This window comes from Talpa occidentalis, unplaced genomic scaffold, assembly GCF_014898055.3.
Source record: "Talpa occidentalis isolate TD23 unplaced genomic scaffold, MPIMG_talOcc4v2.1 talOcc4.5, whole genome shotgun sequence".
Lineage (NCBI taxonomy): Eukaryota > Metazoa > Chordata > Mammalia > Eulipotyphla > Talpidae > Talpa > Talpa occidentalis.
This window is the reverse complement of record NW_023604861.1, coordinates 101,719,488-101,741,583: the sequence shown is the minus strand read 5'-3', so window position 1 is coordinate 101,741,583 and position 22,096 is coordinate 101,719,488. Positions and strand designations below refer to the sequence as shown.

Below are 22,096 nucleotides of genomic sequence, written 5' to 3'. Positions count from 1 at the left end.
GCATCTCTGGCCTGTACCTCAGCTCTTGTATGCATAAATAAATAAATCTTAAAAATTATTAAAAAAACATAGTTTAGTTAGGTGAGGAACTCCTAGTTTAAAGTCATTCTCCCTCAGATTTTTGAACATTTTGTCTTCTAGTTTCCAGTGTAATTGTTGAGAAGTATATTTTTATCATTCCTAATCTTTTGTTTGTGATCTGTTTCTTCCTTTGGATAGGTTTTAGGATTTTCTTTGTACCCTGGGTGCTCTAAAATAGTGTGGTGATATTCCTTAACATAGGCCTTTTTCTATTTGTCAGATTATACCCTTCAAACTGGGTCTTTAATTGTAGCTTTCTTTGAAAGTGGGCCTTTATTATCATCAACAGGTGTGAAGAAGTACAAGCAGAAGATTCACAATATTTGGGGAATAACAATCAGAAATCATACTAGGATGTAGGAGGAGTTCAGTGGTGGATATGGTAAAAAAAACATTTTTAGGTCAAATCCTGGACTCTCAGTAAAAATAGTGTTACTTGTACTTTGGTAGGATTCCAGTTTATGAAGGTCCTTTTTGTTTACTAAAATCCTCTTTCTCTTAAGAAGTTCATTATTGAAATAGAATGCAGATTCTAGATTGGCTGTGGATCAGTACTCTTTCCGTGCTAGAGACTGTTTCAAGGTTTTGTCCTGTGTTTTAGTACTATTATGGTGTAAATTAAAGGAGTATATATTTTGTGAAGATTATTAGTATAGGTTTTCTGTCTTATAAAGAAGTGAAACAAACTAGTTGTAAACTAGGGAAAGAATATGGGACAGGGCACAGCTCATTTGTACATTTCCTAACTGTGAAATTTTCCTTGGCACAAGTATAGACTCACAATCATTGCCACTTGACATGATTTCTCACATTACAACTTTTCTCTGAGATGCAAAAAACATCTTGATGAAGGTGCATGTCACGATTGTGTGTGGGGGTGCTGATGGCCAGGGGTGTTATGTGGTTGTAGGGTACTGGCTGAGTTGGTTGCATATAATATATCCACTCAAACATACCAAGCTCCTGAGCCGTCACACTTTTCTTAGTTTTACCTACAAAATGCCAGTGACATTTTAGCAGTCATCCTCACTGATTATAGGCCATTGTTAAATTTACATTTCAATAAACCAAGGAAGCAAAATTTAGAGACACTTACTGTGCTGAAGGTAACACATTTCATAATGAGTCCTGGGTTAGTGGATTGTAATTCATAAATTTTGTTGAATGCAACCTTATATTTCATCCTCCTTGGTTTAATAATCTGGATTCCTTTTTTCTTTTAAGATTAATTTATTTATTAATGCATAGAAAAACTGGGGTGTAAGCCGGAGGTGCAGCCTTCAATACACATTGACAAGATTTTCCAGCTCAGATTGTCATGTTGAAGAACTGTGTTTCATGGGATCATTCTCGGAGTCAGTTCTAGTCTTGACTGGAAACAGAATCCAACTTGGAACTATTCAAGAGACTTGCTACTGAACAGGTATGAGCAAGATTAAATAGCCAACTGTATTAGTTTTCTAGCACCGCCAAAACAAAGTAACACACATATGTCACTTAAACAGCAGACACTGTCTCACAGTTCTGAAGCCTGGAAGTTTGAGATCAAGGTGTCAGCACCCTCACCCTTCTGAGGGTGGTGGGGGAAGGATCTGTTCCAGGCTTCTTTCCTAGCTTCTGGAAGTTCCTTTGTTTGTGACAGCATAACTCAAGTCCACATGTCTTCACAGTCTAGACATGTATGTGTCTATATCCAAATTTCCCCTTATTACAAAGATACCAGTAATGCTGGGTTAGGGCCCATCTTAAGGACATCATTGTCACTTAACTAGTTACATTTGCCATGGGCCTATTTTCAAAAAAGGTCACACACTGAGGTTCTGAGATTAGGGCTTCATCATATAACTTTTCAGGGACACAATTCAACCCATAACACCAAAAAGGGGTAATAAGTACCCAGAGATGAGAGATAGTAGGAAACTAGAACCACATGTGCTGGGCATTCGCCCCACATTGCCCCTTCCAGATCACCTCTCCAGTCTTGCCCACCTTGTCTGTGCCTAGTAGACTGACCTCTGCAGAGGTCATTCTCTGGGTTCCCTTGTCTTTTGGGTCCTATTTGACTTGGCTAATGGGAGGCAGAGGCAGGAGTCTCTGGGTGGGAAGAATAGAGACCAGGACACAGTAGCACCTCACAGTCCCCTTCTCTTCTCCTCATAACTGCTTTCATATACCTCCTTCCATGTGTCTTGTCATATTTTGTATTTGGCAGACAATAAGAGCTTAATAATGTTTAACTATGGCTAAGTGTGTATAGAGATTGCTTTGTTTCCAGGGACTTTTACACATTTACTAGTCATAGCTGACATTTATTGAGTGCTTATGTGTTCCAAGTGCCTAAATATATTACACACTAGTTAGTACCTATAAAGGAGATACTGTGATTATCCAGTTTTATAGTTGAGTAGACTGAGGCTCACTGACATTTGTATCTTATCCAAGTTCGAGGTCATTCAACTAACTAGCAGCAGGAAGGAATGTTGCCTTAGGAATGTTGCTCCAGAGGCAGGCCCTTAACTGTATTGTTACATGGGCTGGTGCCTTTACTAGACATGCCTTCCCTGATTTTTCTTCATGGTAAACACATACTCATTGTCTAATGTCCAGTCAAGCATCCACTATTCTGTGAGGCTTTCTCAATTCCCTCCCTGTGGAACAGACTCTTCATTTTGTGCATTCCCACTGTTCCCACTCTGAAGTTCTTCAAAGCATGGCCCACCTCCCAGTCACCTCTGCCATGCTAGGGCCTGCTGCATGTCTTAGAGGAGGAGGTGCTGGAGACTATTTCTGGAAGGAATATTTTCTTGTCGTTCCTGACCTCTCTGCTCTGGTGCATCCAAATCCTCTTGATTATAGCTGACTTCCTTCCGCAGTGTGCTCAGAGGATATCTGTCAGGGGCCTGCCAGTGCTGGACCAGAGGCTTGCTTGGCCCTAGCTGTCCTTGGCCCAGGGTTTGTACATGGCTTCTTACCTGTCAGGTCAGGTTCTGCTTTCTGAAGTGATCTCGGCTGATCCTCTGCAAACAGATTCCTCTGTGTAATTACAGTAAAGAGGTTTCACTGTTTCTGGCTGTCCTGTGGGGGGTTTAATTTACTTCCCAGTTCTGTCCTGATTAACAGTCATGCTTTATCAGACATCTCTCTTTTAAAACCGGAGGGACATTTTGGTCGTTTTTTTCTTTCCTCTTGCTAAAGTGAGATTTAACTGCCTTGCTACGGAGTTTGATAGGAGGCCCCAGGCTGTTCAAGGCCAGCGACCTGCATCTATTTCTACATCTTTGAGTAAATACTTATTTTTCAAAATCCCCTCTGCATTCCTATAGCTTTCCTCTACTATCACCTACTCCTTCATTTCCTAGCATTCAGTTCTCTTGGAACAATCGTGGCTGGTTCCATCCCTGTGTAGTATGGCCATCCCTTCCATGCCCCACAGGGAGGTGGGGCGGGGCGTCTCTCAGGTTGAGTTTTTCTGTTATCAGCCTTAGGGCCCTGCACCACCAGCCCTTTCAGCCCTTGGTGGGATCCCTTATGAGACCATCAAAAACATGTGCTAAGTAGGGCTTCCTTGGTGGCACAAGGGGTTAAGATGTAACCTATGAATCTATCCACAGACACTGCTGCACAAGTTTGATCCCCCACCAGAGAGCTACCCACATGGCGCAGCAGACCTCTCCTGACTCGCCCGCTGCTCCCCTCAGCAGTGCATTTCAGTCAATCTGCCTATTCTGTTCCCCACTCTGTCTCTGGTGACTCCTTTCACCCCCCCCATGCCTCTGGCCTGTACCCCAGTTCTTGTATGCATAAATAAATAAATCTTAAAAAAAAAAAAAACATGTGCTAAGCATTAAAAACATTGGGAAAGTATTGTTTAACATTTTTTAATGTTATTCTTTTTATTTGTAAGACTGTCTTTTTGTTAGTTAAATGGTTTGTTATTCCAAACACACCTGGATTTTCTGGCATGCATTCTGTTCCCCCAAAGAGAGGTGCCCTAGGTTGGGAAACCTGCAGCTGGGAGAACAAAAATTTTTTCCCCATCTCCTCCTCCTCTTAGGATAAGGTGCAGGGTGACAACTGCGATCCTGAGCGCCCTCCCGGGAGGGGCGGAGGAGGGGAGAAGAGCCGCCGCGCCCCAGCGAGCGCCGCAGGGAGAGGAGGGGGGCCTGGCAGCCGGGATAGGACTTCCTCCCTCCACTCCGGAACTGTGCGCGGGAGCGGCTGGGATTCGGAAACCCCAGCGGCGCCGCGGGAGCGGGTGGAGGGGGGCGGTGGGCATGGGGGCGGAGGGGGCGGGGCCTGGGGCGGAGGGGGCGGGGCCCGGGCGGCCTGGGGGCGGGGCCGGGGCGGGGCCTGCGCGCGGGCTGCGCGAGCTTCGCCCGCCGCGCTCCCGGGACTCTCCCTGCGCCGGGCACCGGCTGGCTGCGGTTCCCGCCGCCGCCACCTTTTCCCGAGCAGGCTCGGCCCGGCGCGGCGGGCGGCGGGGGCGATGTGAGTCGGGCCCCCGCGGGCGCGGCCGGACCGCTGCGATGTGGCTCAAGCCCGAGGAGGTGCTGCTGAAGAACGCCCTGAAGCTCTGGGTGACTCAGAAGAGCAGCTGCTACTTCATCCTGCAGCGGCGCCGAGGGCACGGCGAGGGGGGCGGTCGCCTCACGGGTAAGGGGCGCGCCTGGGCGGGCGGGCGGGCCCCGAACCTAGCTCCCCGCCGGGCCCTCGGCTCCCAGCCCCGTGCTGCAATAGCAGGTGGCGATTTCGTGGGAGACGCCGGGCCGAGCCGGCCCTGCCTCGGGCTTGTTTTCCTTTCTTCTGCATTTCTCTTGCCAGTGCCCGTCGAGGTTGTGGCAAAAGCGTCTCGAGAGCTAGTGCGTGTTTTCCAGGCAAGGCAGGTGCCGTCGTCGCCTGATCCAGAGACAGCCTGGAGGCCAGACTTGGCTCGGAGAGAGGAGAGACATCGGCTGGAGCCTGACCCGAGGGAACCAGGGCCCGGGGCGCCGGCCGGGGTGCGGTGCCAGGTGACAGGGGGGTGCGCCCTGGCCGACGCGCCTCGGCTGTTTGGAGGCGCCCCGAGTGCTCCGCATAGTGTAGCGGCTGGGGTCGCCCGGCCCGTCCGCTGGCGAACCTCAGGACGACCTGGCGATCCAGGATAGTCTGGCGTGTGGGCAGGCTGGGTCGGAACCGAGTATCAATTCCAAGCTTGTGATCTTAGTAGTGAAATCAAGCAGGTCAGTTTCCCTCCCACCTCCACCCCTTTCACTTTCTTCCAAGGAATGATAGGAGGAAAAAAGAAAGGCATGTAAAATTTAAGAAAAACAGCATTTTCCCCTCTAAAAGTTATGATCCAAAGCTCATGGGAAAGCAAGAATTTGGAAAAATTGAGGACAACTTCCATTAACTGGGACACCTGTTTAAACAGATCAATGAAGGAACAATTTATCAGCCTTTTTAGTTGCATCTAGGAAGGCTGTATGGGATTTTCAAAGTTTGGAATAAAAGGGACTTTCTATCTTTCCATCACCTTCGGCCTTATACTGAGGAGACCAAGGCCTGAGAGGTCAAGGGACAGAGCTATGTGCCCCAGGTTCATTGTTGGCGGCTGCTGCCTGCCTCTTACGCAGGGGGCCCTACTGGAGTAAAGTGTAGTGGGGAATGTGATCAATAAGCCCTGAGACAGCGGGACCAGTTACAAGGAGAATCGTCCTTTCGGTGCTTCTGACTGGGAAGGAGAGAAAGCTAGCAGTTGGATTGGTTAAGAATAAACTTCATTGAGCTGCAGTAGCGGGTGGGTGGGGGTTAGCTGGAGTAGGGTAGCTGGAGTGGGTAGGGGTCGGTAGATTATTGCATGGAAGGAATGGAGGTATAGTGGGAGGAGGAGTGGATTGACCCCTGGTTCAGAGTGAGCGGTGGTGACAAGTGGGCAGCAGGTGGGCTTTCTCTGGGAGCTGTTTTGAGCTGTAGGGAGGGAGTTAATGTAGGGGCAGGAGGCTATAGAGACTTGGTGTGCCCCTGAACAGTACACTGGCACCTGATGTTGTAGCTCTTGGAAAATGGAGGTTGGTGGTACCTTGTCACCCACCAGAAAAAAGGAGTCAGAGGAGGCGTTTGTTCCCGCGTCACTTGAATGCAGTTTTTTTGTGTGTTAAGCATAGCACCGGCCTCTAAGTGGTCTTCCTTAGTAGACAGTGAGAACAAGGCCTGAAGATTTGTGAAAAGGGAGGTACATTTGTCCAGCAGGCACTCTTATTAACTTGGGGCACTGCTGCATACTGAGTCTGGAATGTTCTTGTGGTTACTTTGGGAAAGACTTCAGGTTATATACCATCTAGCAGGGAAGACAAGGAGGGTAAAACATGATGCTTTATGGAGAGGCCAGTTTTCCCCCTGGAGAGTCTGGCTTTGTTGTCCAGAGCCTGTCTGTGATGAACTGAAAATGAAGCCTTCCCCTTCCTATTGTATTCCCAAATCAAGCAGGTCTTATGTTGTCATTGTACCTGTGGCTTTGGCCTTATTTGGTATTTGCTTTGGACTTACAGTGAATGTGTAGTTTTCTTATTCTTTTTTTTTAATTATTTATTTATACAAGCACTGGGTACAGTCAGAAGCCCGGGAGGGTGAGAGAATTCACCAGAGCCAGAGCAGGGAGCAGAGCAGGCAGAAGGACCGAAGTCCACTGCTGAGGGGAGCAGCGGGCGGCAGGAGAGGTCTGCGCGCCATGTGGGATCCTCCTCTGGTGGCCGGGGAACAGCCGGGGTTCGAACCGGCGTTGCAGAGGCTGCGGGCAACTTCGCAACCCAGCGCTCAACCACTGCGCCACTGGGGAGGCCCAGTTTTCTTATTCTTAAAGGCATTCAGATCAACCAAAAAGAGGTAGGAAAAATCCTGCAAAAAGATGGATGACACTGCCTTATGTCTTGGAGACCCAGATCTCCTATTGCTTGTGAAAGAATGACATTTCCTCAGCAGCTGTACTCTTTACCTTCGGACATTTAGCTGGGAAGCAAATGACATGGGCATGCTGTTGAGCAACCCTGAATTACCACACCCACCAACGGGCTGGTTTTAACGGGGCACTTAAGAATGTTGTAAAATCAAGACTAATGTGATAGAGAGGAGAGCGCTTTGCTGGTGGTGGTTCTTAGAAAATGTAGGAATCTAATTTGGCAGATTTTTAGCAATTTCTTTTTTAAGCTTTAAAACAGACTGAGTTTATCCATAAAAATAATGGGGGCGAAGATGATGTGCATTTCGACTGGTTTCAGACTTTTCTTTGGAGAGAGGCAAGTAGACACGGTTAAGGAAGTATTAGTGAAGGAGTTTCTCTTTTATTTTGATGCTGAATTTGTTACTAGATAGTAGGAGCTTAAATATGTGAGATCTCTATTGGTACATCAATAATCTCTCATGTTTATTTCCCATCCTCAGAAATAGAAGGTTTTGTTTCATTAAGGATTATTTGTCTTCCTGCACACACACACACACACACACACACACACACACACACACTCTCTCTCTCTCACACTGTATGAATCTCCAGTTTTATTTTCATCATAACTCTTACTTTCTAGTATGTACCTTTTTATGTTCATTGCTTCCCTCCCCCGCTCCAATGCCTGTTCTTTGACAACACCTTTATGATGGCGCCACATAGGATATGCTCAATAAACATTTGTAGGATGAATAAATTGATAAATACATGCATGAATGATGGGTCCCACTTTTTAAAGTTGGGTGGGAGTGAAGGTCCAGCTTTTCTTACTGAGGCTGACCTGTTCACAGGAACAGGAATATCTCCTGTCCTTTCTCATCTTCCTGTTTACCTGGCACTTTGCTGAAAAGCTGGAGGGGTTGGGTGGGAAGTAAAGACCTCCTTCTGTCTTCTTTTTGTAGCTCCCTCTGAGGGAGAGGGGTAATGGCAGGCACTTCTCAGGTGGCCTTGGAGCGGTCTGGAAAAGTGGCAGCAGGGAAACCTTCCTCCAGTTGGAACATGGTACAGCTGAATACAGTGTTCTAAGATGTTTCCAGTGCTCCCTTACAGAAGTGATTTTGCTGCCTGGGAAGAGAAGAAGTTATACAGTGTTCACTTGGAAACAGTCTCTGTCCTTGGGAATATTTCTTATAAAGGTTGTCATTGCTGGGAGTACAAAGACTGCGAGAAGTTTGCTTTTGGGAGGCGGCTCTACTTTGTCCCCAGTGTTCTGTGAATCATTAGAATGAGCAGCATAATTGTAACTTTAAAGACCAATATCACCACCTAGATGTAGCCTGAAAGATTTATTTTCCAGTATTTTATGAGCAGTCTTTGGTAGTATAACCCTACCAAAGAGAACTGGCATTTAAAAATTAGTAATTTGAATAAAATAATTACGTTTTCTACTTTTTAGAATGTTTGTCTTCAGCCCCTGTTCATGTCATTACATTTATAGTAATTATGGGTTAATTTATTTCTTAAACAGTTAGGGTTAAAGGAGGCCATCTGGGATAGTGGAATACATAGGCTATGGTGTCAAGATCTGTCCCTTGGTTATGATATTGAGCTGAGAAGCCTTGGGCTAGTTTATTCAGTTTCTTTAAGCTTTAGTTACAACTCAGCCTTAAGACAAAGGCAATAATAAAGTTTACTTTAGAAACTTAGAAAGTGTTTTTCATAGTGGCTATACCATTTTACATTCCTGCCAGCAGTGCACAAGGGTTCCAATTAAAATAATGCTTAGAATTAAGCCATATATATTGAAGAAGAATTAAGCACTATATATTGAAGATTTGATAGTAGGCTTGAAAAACAAAAGCAAAATAACATTTTAAAAAATGAATACCAGGAAGACTTCTGAGAATAAAAGTAAAGAAATTTGTATTGTGGTGAAGGATATGAGACATACATTTATCTGCTAGAATGTGCAGTGTTTTATAAGTGTAATTAGGAGATTATTTAAGTAGCATTTTTGTACTAAGTACTGCCCAAAAGAAAGGCATTTACAGGTTTTGGGTACAGGGCATCTTTGACCACATTAAATCCTAAGAAAAGAACTTCACCTTGGTGTTCATGTGTTGAGTGTGAGTGGTTGTGCCCAGAGTGAATTCATTACTGCCTTTGGAACAGCGTCCCAAAGATACTGTGTCACTATGTCACAGTGTTACCAAAGAGATGAAACTGATACTAGGGGTCACAAGTCTTGCTCATTCCATCAAAAGATTGGAAACTGGTGAAACCCAGCATGGGTGCTGCCTCTCTAGACTAAGTCCATCTGACATTGACTGGAGTCCTGCTCCGTAGCTGAGCATGAGGATTTCATCTCCACCACCAGTGGCTCAATAGGGCGGCCATTGCATTGTGTAAACTTCCAAGATAATGGCTCTAGACTCTTACAAGCTTTGGTCTTGTTTCCCAAAAGAACAATAAAGAATTCATAAATAAAGGATGTACTTTAATTTTAGGAGCATAAATCAGGAGGATTACATAGGTAAGATAACATACATCTTTAAGGACTGGTAAGCCATTAATGAAAGCTTTGGGGTTTCCAACAGTTGCATTTAATGAGAACATAACAAGAGCAATGCGTTTGTAATTAGAGAATCAAACAGGGCAGGTACAAGTGTGTGGGTGGCGGGCTGGTGGAGGCTAGCCATTCCAGCCTAATTGGGACTCTTCCCTGAAAATGACCAAGAGGCTGGGAGCTTTTAAAGAATTCGTTTGCTAACTGTGAAGAAATTGGGTTTTTTGATCTCAGCTCCACATTCTGGTGGCATGTATAAAGGAGGAATTTATTTTAAATGGGAGTAGAAAATCTGATAACATTTCCAGCACAAATCCGCCCCCCCCTATTTTTTTGAACTTCTATCATAGGGATGTGCATTTTCAACTTTTCTAGGTAATTCCAAATTATTTTCCAAAGTGATTGTGTGCCAGTTTGCAGTTCTGGCAGCAGTGTGGAAAAGCTCCCACAGTTGGCCATTACTTTGGGATCATCAGATATCTTACTTTTGCCAATCAAATAGTATTTCAAAGCCATTGAATTGCCTTTTCCTTTATAATTCAAAGAGCAGAGACTCTCTTTCTGTGTGTTTATTAAATATTTGTTTTCTCTTGTATCTATGTATTCTATTCCTTTTTTTTAAAGATTGATTTATTTTTAGATATAAGAACTGGGGTACAGGCCAGAGGTGGGGGTGGTGAGAGGATTCACCAGAGACAGAGTGGGGAACAGAACAGGCAGATTGACTGAAGTACACTGCTGAGGGGAGCAGTGGGCGAGTCAGGACAGGTCTGCTGCACCATGTGCATTGCTCCCTGGCTGGGGATTGAACTCGTGCTGCAGTGGCTGTGGCTAGCTTCCTAGATTGCATCTTAACCCCTTGCGCTACCAGGGAGGCCCCCTATGTATTGTATTCCTTTTCAACTATGTTAAAAATTTCTTACTGAATGACTTGGCTTTTTATTTTTATTATGGGTATTTTGTAGATGGAACTTTCTTTTTCCTTCATAGTTATATTTTTTGTTACTTGTTTAAGAAGAAATTCTCAGACCTAGAATGAAAATGAAGGGGTGTAGGATAAGTGAATTAACCAGGCTTTTTACATCACTAGCCTCTGTGACTATCACCTGCGGCCTTAATTGTGCTGATACACAAGGTGCTTGGGAGCGTGGGAGCGGGGCGCGTGCCTGATTGTGGACACCTGGAGCATGGGTGTGCATGCATGCGTAAGTGTGCACACTGGGGCTAGAAGTCAGGGATGTAAGGGTGGCATCACTCAGACAGAGGATGGCTCCGAGAGGACGAACCGGGGACTACAGAAGAGGTGAGACCACAAGAGAACGCCCCAGAGAGCCCAGAGAGAGAGTAAAGATTCATAGGAAGGCGGGGAAACTTGGTTGCCTGCCTGCCTCCCAGCCCCCCACTCTGCCTGGCCCAAGCCTTCCAGCCTTCCACCCTGCCCCTGTGCCTGGCTGCCCCACTACAAGGGGGATCCCAGGATGACAGCTGAGAGACCCCTCAGTTCTGATGGGAGCAGGGCAGAAGACAAGAGAAGTGAAATGTTGTACCCAATATGCTTCCACCTATTGTAGGAGTATCTGTGCAGTAGGAGAGAATTTGTGGGTAAGTTATTGATACAGAGAAAGTTAAATAAGCCAGAAATTCCAGAACAGTCATGGACGCCAGGGAAAATGACAAAGCTTTGTAGGTTAGGAAAGGTTTCATAGTTTTTAAAGAAGCAGCTATGATAATGTAAATATTGACTCATGGCCTCACTGCAACTACTGCCGAAGTGTTGGTGGGCAGTGGCAGTGGTGGTCGTGGTCAGTGAAAGAGAGCTCAGTCCTCCACTTCTGAAAGTTAAGCCAAGGCGTAAACTAAACATTCAAGAAGTAGTTATGAAAACATGTTCCTTGGAGATGTGAAGGTAAATACAAAATCAGTTAAGAATTGGAAGTGCTTGCCTTTGGGGAGCTGGGAGGTGAGTGTAGGGAAAGGTGAAGGAACTGTGTTTCTCACAAGTATTGTAGAATATATGCTTTTTTTTAATGTGCACTTTGAGAAAATATAGACAATCTGAAAATTGGGAAAGTTTGGCAATTTTTTCCTTGTTACCAGCTCTATTTTGGTAATGGGGATCAGGAGAGACATTAAAATAATGTCACATTATTGCCTTATGGAACATGATTGCTCCTGTGCTCCCAGTGCTTCAGATATTTGTCCTATTACTATATTTAGCCTTCAAAATGTCTAGCATGTGTGGGGTGTGTCAGTTTTACAGAGGTTTAAAATCTATTTTCAGAAGTGCATCTAATCCAGTCAGGTACTTTATTTCAAATTAAAAGATCTGTTTTGGATTTACTTTTTTTCTCTAGAGAGAAAATATGTTTAGAGTTAGAAGTCTGATTTTTGTCTTTTGCTATGGTACTGTGATTGTTACTCTTTCCTTCTGGGGTCTTAGTTTCTCAACATGCAAAAGCAGTAATTACTATGTTTGTATTTGCATGCAGTATGTTGCAAAATCCATATAATTATTTGTTTTTAGAGAAGGAAAGCCAAAAGAACATTTTATTCAACACTGTTCTCATGGAACCTACAGAGTAGAGAAGGTGCTAGGAGTAGTAGTGGGGGGATTTTAAGCCATAAAATACAGACTTATAAATGGTGGTAAGTGCAGGGGAATGTGAGAGAGAATAGCAGGGAAACTAATTTAGGTTGAAGTGTCAAGGAGAGTTTCTCTGAGCACCTGAGAGCACAGCTGAGACCTGTGGAATGTGTGGATTGTGTTAGCTGGGTAAAAAGTCAAAGAATTAGCCTTTTGAATTGGGGAAACAACATGTACAAAAGCCCTGTGGCCTCTGAGGACCTCTTTTGGACAAGGTAAATGTAGGGTAAATGAAGATGCTCAGGCTTTTGCACCGTTGGCCTCTGCGGCTGTCACCTGCAGCCTTGTATGCAGGAGGCGCTTGGGAGCATGGGCCCTGGGTATGCGTGCCTGATGGTGGACACCTGGAGTATGGTGTGGGCGGGCCTAAGTGGGCACACCTGAGTTGAGAGACTGACCATATAAGGCAGAGTGCAGCGGAGTGCGGCAAGATGGCGGAGAATGGCTATGAGAGGAAAGACTACAAGACGACGCCAGAGAGAGCCCAGTGAAGATGCGCTGGGGGCTGGGAGGCCCCCTTTGCCTGCTCCACCCTACTGCCTGCTTGCACCCCAGTAAGTTTGATGTGTCTCTGAGCTGTCTTGTAAAACCTGTAGAGGAGGAAGCTCAGAGGGATCTGAGGGTTGGTCAGAGGACAGGAGGAAATAGGCAGTGTCTCCCAGAAGTCAAAAGAATATTCAAAAAAGGAGAATTGGGGGGGGGCAGGGGGGAGAGGATTAACTCTGCAGTTCTGAAAAAACTTTGATATAGGTGACCTGGGGAGAGCAGTGTGGGTGCAGGCAGAAGAGGGCAAGAAGGAGCTGAAGACAAGGCGGTGTGAGAAAGTGGGGCTGGCCTGTGAATGCAGCAGTCAAATGGGATTTTATTGTGTTTTTTGTTTTTTGTTTTTCTTGCACATTTATTATTTGTCAGCTAATAGAGGATCTTTTCACTGCTGGATCTACAGGTGTGAATGGGCAATGGAAAGGATTCAAATAGGTTAAGGAAATAAATAAGGCATTAGGGGGACCTCCAGCTTAGGGGGACCTCAGGAGCCTTTTCCCAAGCAGTTTTATTTTGGAAATAAGCACTGTGTTTCAGTGCTGGTAAAAAAAAAATTCCTCAAAGAATATAACTGATGACCAAAAGAATTAATTGAAATAGAAACCAAGGGTATTGGCCTAGCCTTGGACAGTAGTTTCACCTGGCTAAAGAAATTCTTTGAGGAGACCTTGCAACAGAAAAGCTGACTAATGTTACTTGTTTGGCATTTGGTGTCAGTTGGTGCTGTGTAGGGGTTCCTGGGTGGGATGCCTCTGCTACCATTTTATTGTCTAGGGGGCGAGTGCTGGTAGGAATCTCATCTGGCTTCGCTAAATGTTTTGATCAGACTCCATTTCTTCATCAGTTGAAATAGTGTTTTGTTATAAATATTATCAGGACCCACACGTTTTATTTCTAGAATGGAAAATACAAATAAAATTACAAATGTTCACCAGGCAGTTTGGTATCCTGAATTATTGTGTCCACTTAACAAGGTTTTACATTTGTGACCTGATGTTTAGATGTAGGAATGTCATAAGAAACTGATGGCATTCTTCAAGTGGGATTGGCTTAGTGAAAAAAGGTTTGGAAGAAACTTTTGCAGCTTCTCCCTTGAGAAGCAGTATTTGCACAACAGAAACCTCATAACTCATCCTCAGATATTTAGATATTGCACTTACCATAGAAGCGTAGTCAGATGGATTCTGAGTTTGTTATGTTGTTATGCTGTTATAATTAAAAACAAATGTAAACTATAGCAAAGCATTAAGATTGTTTTCAGAATATATAATGCATGATCCTCCATCTTTCAAGGACTCAAGGATTAGATTGGAGAGATTTTTTTTTTAGTAAATCCAGTGTTCGAAAACTGTTTGCATGCACACACACCTGCTTGCCTGCTGCCTGTGGGTTTTTGTTTTTTTTAACTTGTAGCTTCTCAGATTTTTTGTTAAAGGAGAGTTTGGACATTAACTTAGGTTTTAAATTGGACACTGTTTAATTCTAGTATAGTGGCTCTGCCTGTTAATGTGGGGATTATGTTCTAAAATCTACACGAAGGACCAACAATAGCAACAGGTTAACAATTAGCCCTTTATCAGTAGAGTCACCTGTCTTTAGGTAACCTGCTCATGTTAGAAGAGGTAGTTAGGGAGTTGGGGCTTCGAGAGAACCGGGAGATTCCGAACCCAATGAGCCGGCAGCAGGCATGTACTCCTAGAGTAGTGGACAGTCCCTTTGAGTGTCACCCCTCTGTTTTGGCCAGTGCGTGTTGAGTTTGATTAAACATGGAGATGCAGGTCCACTGTTCTCTAAATCCCGCAAATTGAAGGAAACAAGCTGAGCCAGATTCATGACCAGGTGAAGCTAATAGTGATTAATCTGGGAATTGCTATGAGGTGAGGGAGATGCAGCTGTTCACTGGATCTACAGTTTAGATGGCTACTGCTTCAGCGGCTTGCAGTGAAAACCTCAGCACTGTTTTATCTTTCAGCTTTTTGCTTATCTTCGTTTATCCAAATGAAATATTTAGATTTGAGGAGAAAGGGGCCAAAGAGTCTTTGTGGAATTGGAAGGTTTTCTTTACTGTGTGTCCCACTGTAAAAGCTACTTGTTTGATTACAACTTCTACAACCTCAAAAACCAAATTTGAGCATCGTAGGTGAATAGCCAAAGGTTAAGTTAGAATGACCTAATAGTAAATGTTTAACTTCTTTGGGTTTCTATAAATTCTCTGGCAAAGCCAGAGATCTGATTGTGTTGATGGTGCCTGAAATACTAAGCATCAACACCAGAGCCCCCGTAGGTGAACATCCATTTATACCAGAAAGATGATTAGCCAGCCTGTGTGTGCAGTGGTGGGAATGAGAAGGAAGGGTGAATCTCAGAGACTTGAATGGCAGCTACATTCTCATTAAGAGATCACAATCCCAGAAACATTTGGGAACACACACTCCAATATGCTGTATGTACAGTATTGCTACATGTGATTTTGAAAAGTTTTATTTGAAACTGCATAAATCAGACATTGTTTCCACTTAACAGGGGCATTTTGAAGTGTGTGGGTCTACTTGTATGTGGATTTTTTCCCTAACTTTGGTTCCACATTCGTAGATTGGTAGTGGTTTGGTGGAATCCCTGAATGCAGAACCTGCCTCTACAGAGAACCAGCTATAAGTTATATGTGGATTTTCAATTACACAAGGTTGGCTTATTGGGTCAGTTGTACTTCTAGTTTCAGAGAGAGAGGGAGAGAGGTGTACATTTTAAGTGCAAAGCAAAATACTAAGAATTAATGGAAAATATAAATTTGAGTAAGGTTTCAGATATAAGAATATTTTTATTAATTAAAAATAACTTGGTTGATCAAAAAGCCATCTAAACAAAAAGGGTGGACAGGGAATTTTTAAAATGTCAGTCATAAATGAGACGCTGTGAAAATGTACCCAGTTAAGGATACTAAGGAGACATGATAATTATATGTTACACCTAAGCCTGGACTGAGTTCTGGACTGGAGGGGGCAAAATGTTCTCAGAAGTATTATTGGTCAAATGACAAAATTGGGATAGGAATGCTAGATAAAAGTATCATATGTGTTAAACTTTCTGAAGTTGATGATCACGCTCTTGTAGTAGAGGAGAATATCCTTATTCGTGGAACTAGGTCTCCTTTCCAATGATTGAGAAAAAAATGTGTGTGGAATATTTCAAGAGAAAGAGAACAGTGATTGAGCCAACAGGGTAAGCTGTTAACTAGAGGTGAATCTGAATCTTGGCAGAGTATGTGACTGTTCCTTGTCCTATTTTAATTCTTGAAGTTTTGTTTTAGGCTTGAGAATTACTTCCAAATAAACAGTGAAATAAACAGGTTTAAGTGTGAACTTGGAAGCCTTTATCCACTTGGAGATATTTTTAGCCTGTAATAAAATATACTTACAACTTTGTTATTTTTCTTACAGAAATTTCCTAAGGGTCTTATCTGTCTGAACTAACCCACCCACTGCCTTTCTCATTGAAACAACCACTTATATTAACCCAACTTTAAGGAGTCGAGGTTTCTTGGGGTTCAGTTGCCACATCCAGCAGGACAGGTTGTGTGTGTCCCAGCTATGAGTGATTTTTGACATAGGACTTTCTAATGTCATCTGTATGTGTTACAGTGCTGGTTTGGCTTTTACTGTGGTCATTAAGCAGTTGAATTTTAAGAGAACGAAGTCTTGGAAAAGATGTTCATTCAACAGGTATTTACTGTGGGCGGCCTCCTACCCGGCTCTCTTCTGGGCAGCCAGCAAAAGAGAGTCTTGCCCTCAGGGAAGTTACTCTACCCTAGTAATTAATCTAGAGTAACTCTAGTAATTACCCACTATAGTAATTAATCTAGGACTAGAATTCTTAAATGTACGCTCTGAGCCCCCTTAAATATGCTAGGCTGGGTATTTAAATTGACTTATTAAAACATTTTTTGTTGTCTTTAAACAGACATTGGCATTTGTGTCCTTGGCCTTAAAAATGGAAATATTTAGTTAAGGAGTTTTAGGACCCTTGAGCCATTTCTTAAGTTCTTGCTTTAGCTGCGTTATCTGCAAGCCCTGCGGTGTGGCCAAGAGAATTGTAGCTTCTGTCCCCTTGAAGTTTTTCTGACTCCTTTCCCTCATCAGAGACTGAGCATGTGGAGTACCTGTAGCAGAGCTTGGTGTGGGACCCTGTACGGCTCTGCCGTGGGCCTGGAGTGTGAACACTGTCTTGGAAGCCCAGCTCTACTTCACTCTGAGAAGTGTCAGCATAGCCGGCTCCTGCCTTTGCTTCTGGGGTCCGCCCCCCACGCCAGGCTCTTTCCCTTCTGTGAGACAACAGCCTTCTGCAGGTGAAGGGAGTGAAATGACTCACTGTCCTATTTAAAAATTGCCCTGTTGTTTCTATATGGAAAGATAGATATTAGCTGAACCTATTTGTGGTAATCATTTCACAATATATGTAAATCAATCATGCTCTGCTCCTTATATTTATACAGTGATGTATGTCAACTCTTTTGCAATAAAACTGGGGGAAATTATTTTTAGCAGCTGTGGGTTCAAGGCTGCTGGTCATGGGTCATGATGATGGCCCCATGTGACTGCTGGGACTCTTGGTTGCCTTTGAGGGACTCAAGTGCAATGACTGTTGGAGCTGGAATTTTGGAGACCACCAGCCTCTATTCTGTTTAAGGTTTCTAACTGATCTGAGGCAGAAGTGCACTCACTCTGTTTTAGCTAGACTGAGAGTAGCCCTTTTCTAGAAGGATAAAGGGAATCCTGAAACATGAGTTTCACCTTAGTTGCCCACTTTAGCTCCTCCAGGCCTGCCCCCTCTTTTTGTGCTGTCAGCTTCTGTGGAAACCCTTGTTTATAGTTGGGAATTTATTTTATCTAAGTTTGACCATCCCTGCTTTTCTTGGGTCCTGTTTCTTGCAGGCTTTTTTTCCAACCTGTTAGACTGAGCCAGTGTTTCTTTGGAGCAGAGGTGTGTTTCCTGGAACCTTGGGTTTTTGTATCTGATTCTCACTCTCCTGGCTTCTGTGACTTGACTGTATGGCGAGGCCTGTATTCATTTGAGTTCCTCTGCCTGCCTGCTTTGACTCAGTTTTCTTCCTATTCAAGTTGAGCAGAGAATTGAGAACTAAAACTTCTTTAGAGATGCATTACAATTCAGGAAAAAAAAATTGACTTAGAGGCATTTTCAGGTTTATCATTAAGTCATTTGTTTTGGGTTTCATGTGGTTTGTTTTTCATAACCAAGATGTACAGTGGAATGATAAAAGTTAATTTGGCCTTGGTAGATTTTCCTAACATGTTCTCAGTTACATCTATAGTTAATTTTGTTTAGTGATGGGGGAAAAGAACAGGACTATTAGACTATTGGAAAGGGAAGGAATCTTCTTATTACCTACATGACATTGGGCCTTAATTTTCTCTGCTGTAAATAGAGATATACTACCTAATAGTTGTAATAGTAATTGGGGAAAAGATGGATCTGAAGTGTTGGGATGGGGCTTGATAGCCACTGTGCTTAGTTTTGACGTTAGTCTCTTCAGTCCTACTTGTTAGAGTGAATGGAAGTATTATGTGGGGATGTGTGGTGGCCCTTAACAACTTTTGAAGGATAAAAGCAGCAGTGGGAAGAACCTGGATGAGTACTTAGGAGCTGCTGCCTTACATATACAGTTACCTCCTGTGCTGTGTAATCGTCATCCACCCCACACCGTGAGATGCAGATTCCTCACCTGTCAAATGAGGAGGGTGGACCTTCTCATCTCTGAAATTCCTTGTGACTCTGAAATTTTAGGTTAGCCATTCTTAAGGATTCTGTTGATGCCCACTCTTCTTACTGCAGAGTCCTTTTCTACAAGTTTGTCTATTCTCTCCAAGTGGTAGACACATTCCCTGCTGTGTGAAGTGAACTGAGACTTTCTGACATTCTAAGATCTGTTTCTTCATGGCCAGGTTTGGTCCAGAATTTTCTATTACTAGCTAAGATACCAGGTCTCTTGCTGTAGCCCGGAATTCCAAATACCTATGAGGAATAAACCCTCAAGCCCCTGTGTCCTTGGGGTTAGCATCTGGCCATGGAAAGGGGATAGTCCCTCCCAGCTGGGAGAGCAGAGAAAGAAAAGGAGAGACTACGAATATAATTTTTGTTTGTACAAAAATAGAATGAAGCTGCCTTAAAGAATTGAACATAGAAGTTCTCCTGCTCTGCACACATCAGGTCTTGGCCATTTGTCTATAATTTGCCTTGTCTGTCTTTATTTCTTTCAGTTGTCAGTCTTCAGTTTCTCTAAAAAAGAAAGCCAGCTTACGTGCTTTCTTCAATTTTTTTTTTTTTAATGTTACTTACTGGCTTTGTAGTAATGCAGTATTTTTTGCTTATTGCATAGCAGTTTTCATAGTGCTTTCATTTACTTTATGTAATTTAGTCTAAAGATTTGTCTAGGCCACTTGGTATCTTTATTTTGCAAAATGAGGTCTAAGTGGCCATCTTATTTGCCAAGTTGTTGGTACCATAGCCCTGATGAGTCTGCAGCATTCAACAAGTATTTTATGCAAAATCCATACGTGCACAGCAGAGATGCTTGTGGTAGAGAATTTTTGCCCTCAAGGCATGATAACCTAATAAGGGTCTGAAGGGAAGAGGATGGAGTTCAAGTTGGTTACCTGTAATTAGTTAATTAATGTAATTAATGTCAGTAATTAAAATGTCTTATGGATGAAGAAAGAGTACAGACTGAGATGAGGTTTGGGGGTATCTGAATTTACTTATGTATATTGATTACACTGACAGAAGCATCAGGGCAAGGTGACAGTTTTTAAACAATACATTTAAATATTCCACTGGACACAATCAGTGCTACATCATAAAAAACTTGTACATCTCATCTCTGCAAGCTGTTTCACCCTATTATTAGGTGTATAAAGACAGGAAACTCCACCTGTTTCAGATCTTGAGGGCTTATGGTTTGGGTTGCTTTTTGCAGAGGATAAAAGCATAGGTTGATGCAAGATTTTCTTTGGAATAGAAGGAATTTTAAAAATTCTAATCAATTAGAAACTATCATGCTTTGGGGGGAAAAATTTCCTGAAGGAAGATTTAAGAAAAGTATGTCTATTTTGTGAAGTTCCTGACTTTGCAGGCTTTTAATGAAATTTGTGAAAATTGTGGTATTCAGGTTTTGTGTGTGGGGCATGGAAAGTGGGATGTTTTCTATGATTTAACTTCAGTGGCTCATTTTGTCTACTCTTAGAAGGGAGTGGCTGTGAATAGCAGGTTGAGGAATGTGGGACTGTGTTTTCAGAATCTGAACTCTGGCCTCAGGCACCCTGTGGGCTCCAGAGGTAGAGGTGCTGTGTTGCAGCCTATGCTTGCTGGCTGGAAGAGATGATTGGTTGGGGGCCAGGCAGAAGGCAGCTCAATTGTTTGATGAATTCATCGGTCATGGGAGACTGCTCGTTTTTTAAGCAGGCATAAAAATATCATTTGCTAAAAGGAATTAATTTGCACACCAACATCATGAACCCATTCCTTGGCGATCTGTACTGTTCATCTGTGAGATAGTTGGCATATTGAAGAACTTAGTTCTAATGCACTCTGAGAATGCCAGGGCTATGCCTCTGTGCTTGAAAGGCAATATACGGGAGTAGTTGACCTGTCCTGCTGCTGTGGGGAAGACTTTCATGTCTTTAAATGCTTTGAAGAGGGTTCCTGTCCACTTGATCCTTTATGATCCCCTAATTGCAGGGTTTTCTCCCCAGCTTCTTACCCAATCATCTTTGAGTACTCTGCAGCTAGCAGGCCTGGGCTTTGTACTGAAAAATGAACCACATCGTCAGGATGGCTGGAAAAAGTTGTCTCTGTTCATTGAATTCAGTCTTGTCTTACGGTGGAGCTATAATGATGGTGGTTTCTTTTCTTGAGGAATAACCCTAAGTCGGCATCTGTCAGCCCAGAGTTTACTTAAAACCCTTGGCAATCTGTGGTCACTCACTCTAGCCAAATGACTATAGCTAATTAACATGAAACTTTTCCCTTAATTTGAAGTTATTAGTGTTTGTAGGGGCTGGGGGGTGGATAGAAATACGATTATTTTTATCTTGGTTAGCCTGCAAATGACCCTTCAAGAATTATCTAGCAGTTATTTTTAGGAAACTTGAAAAGATTTCTTGTGGAGTCTTGAAAAAGGAAATGAACTTTCTTAGACACATAGCACTTAAATGCTGTATTTATGTGTCAATGAAAATACTTTCTAAAGTAGTGTATAGAGAGACAAAAAAGGTTTGCATTACTTTTCAGTTGTTGGACATTATAGTGAACCCTCCACCTTCTCACTGTTCTGGTAGCTTCTGTGCTGTGAGGGACTGAGGGCTGTGAGGGACTGAGGGCTGTGAGGGACTGAGGGCTGTGAGGGACTGAGGGCTGTAGTCCTTACACTCTGCGCTCTTGGGGCCCCTTTGCTGAATCTAAACAACCACTGTCTACTAAGGTAATGAATTCTCCTCTCTTGTTTAGGTAGACCTTTTCATAAGCTGCCAAGATGTTACCTCTCAGAAAAGGCAAAATGTTCTCTCTTAGGAGTGGTTAGAATCACAACATGAACAAGCTTAAAAACGCAAAGCTTTACACACTGTTAGGGACAGCTTGAATCCCTAAACCCATAGCTTACCTGCCTATGCTTTGGTTTTTGGAACATGTTTCAGATATTGCCTCTGGGACAAGGGCTCCCTACTTTCTCTATGGTCACGCCTGCCCTGAATGCTGCCCAAGTGTGGGTGTGCACGTTAGCAACAGTTACAGCCCTGTCACCACTACGTGTCAGTCTCTTGCCCCTCATGCCTTGGCCCTTTACACCCTGTCTCCGAGACTCCTGCTCTGTTATATGTACTGACTGTGTGTTCCAGTAAACATGGGCGTGGCCTTGATATTCTGCTGTGCTTCTCACCTTTTATTTGCTGCAGTTTAACATTCCCATGTCACGTTGCTGCATGGCCCTCTGGACGTGATGCTTTTTCTGACGAATACCACCTAACAAGTGTCTATATTCCTGATTGTGACAAAACATGTTTTATTTTATTTTTTTAAGATTTATTTATGCATACAAGAACTGGGGTATAGGCCAGAGGTGATGGGGTGGGGTGGGGTGAGAGGATTCACCAGAAAGAGTGGAGAACAGAACAGGCAGATCTACTGAAATACACTGTTGAGGGGAGCAGTGGGCTAGGCAGGAGATGTCTACTGTGGGTTGCTCCCTGGCCGGCTGGATATTGAACTTGTGCTGCAGTGGCTGGCAATACCTTGATAGAGCTGTTTTTAACCCCTGCGCCACCAGGGAGGTCCA

General features: G+C 43.5%; 1 protein-coding gene across 3 annotated transcripts in view; it reads left to right on the top strand.

Moving 5' to 3' along the window:
- The first annotated feature begins 4,571 nt into the window (after positions 1–4,571).
- TBC1D8 (TBC1 domain family member 8) overlaps positions 4,572–22,096 on the top strand; it is a 108,771-nt gene continuing 91,246 nt past the window's right edge. Inside the window, exon 1 of one of the 3 annotated variants that reach the window (XM_037527978.2) lies at positions 4,572–4,734. In XM_037527978.2, coding sequence (XP_037383875.1) covers positions 4,608–4,734 — 127 coding nt within the window. In that variant the 5' untranslated portion in view covers positions 4,572–4,607. Of the gene's footprint in view, positions 4,735–10,555; positions 10,870–12,103; positions 12,765–22,096 lie in introns of those variants that run through there. The other 2 variants (XM_054701911.1, XM_037527979.2) reach the window with 2 other exon arrangements.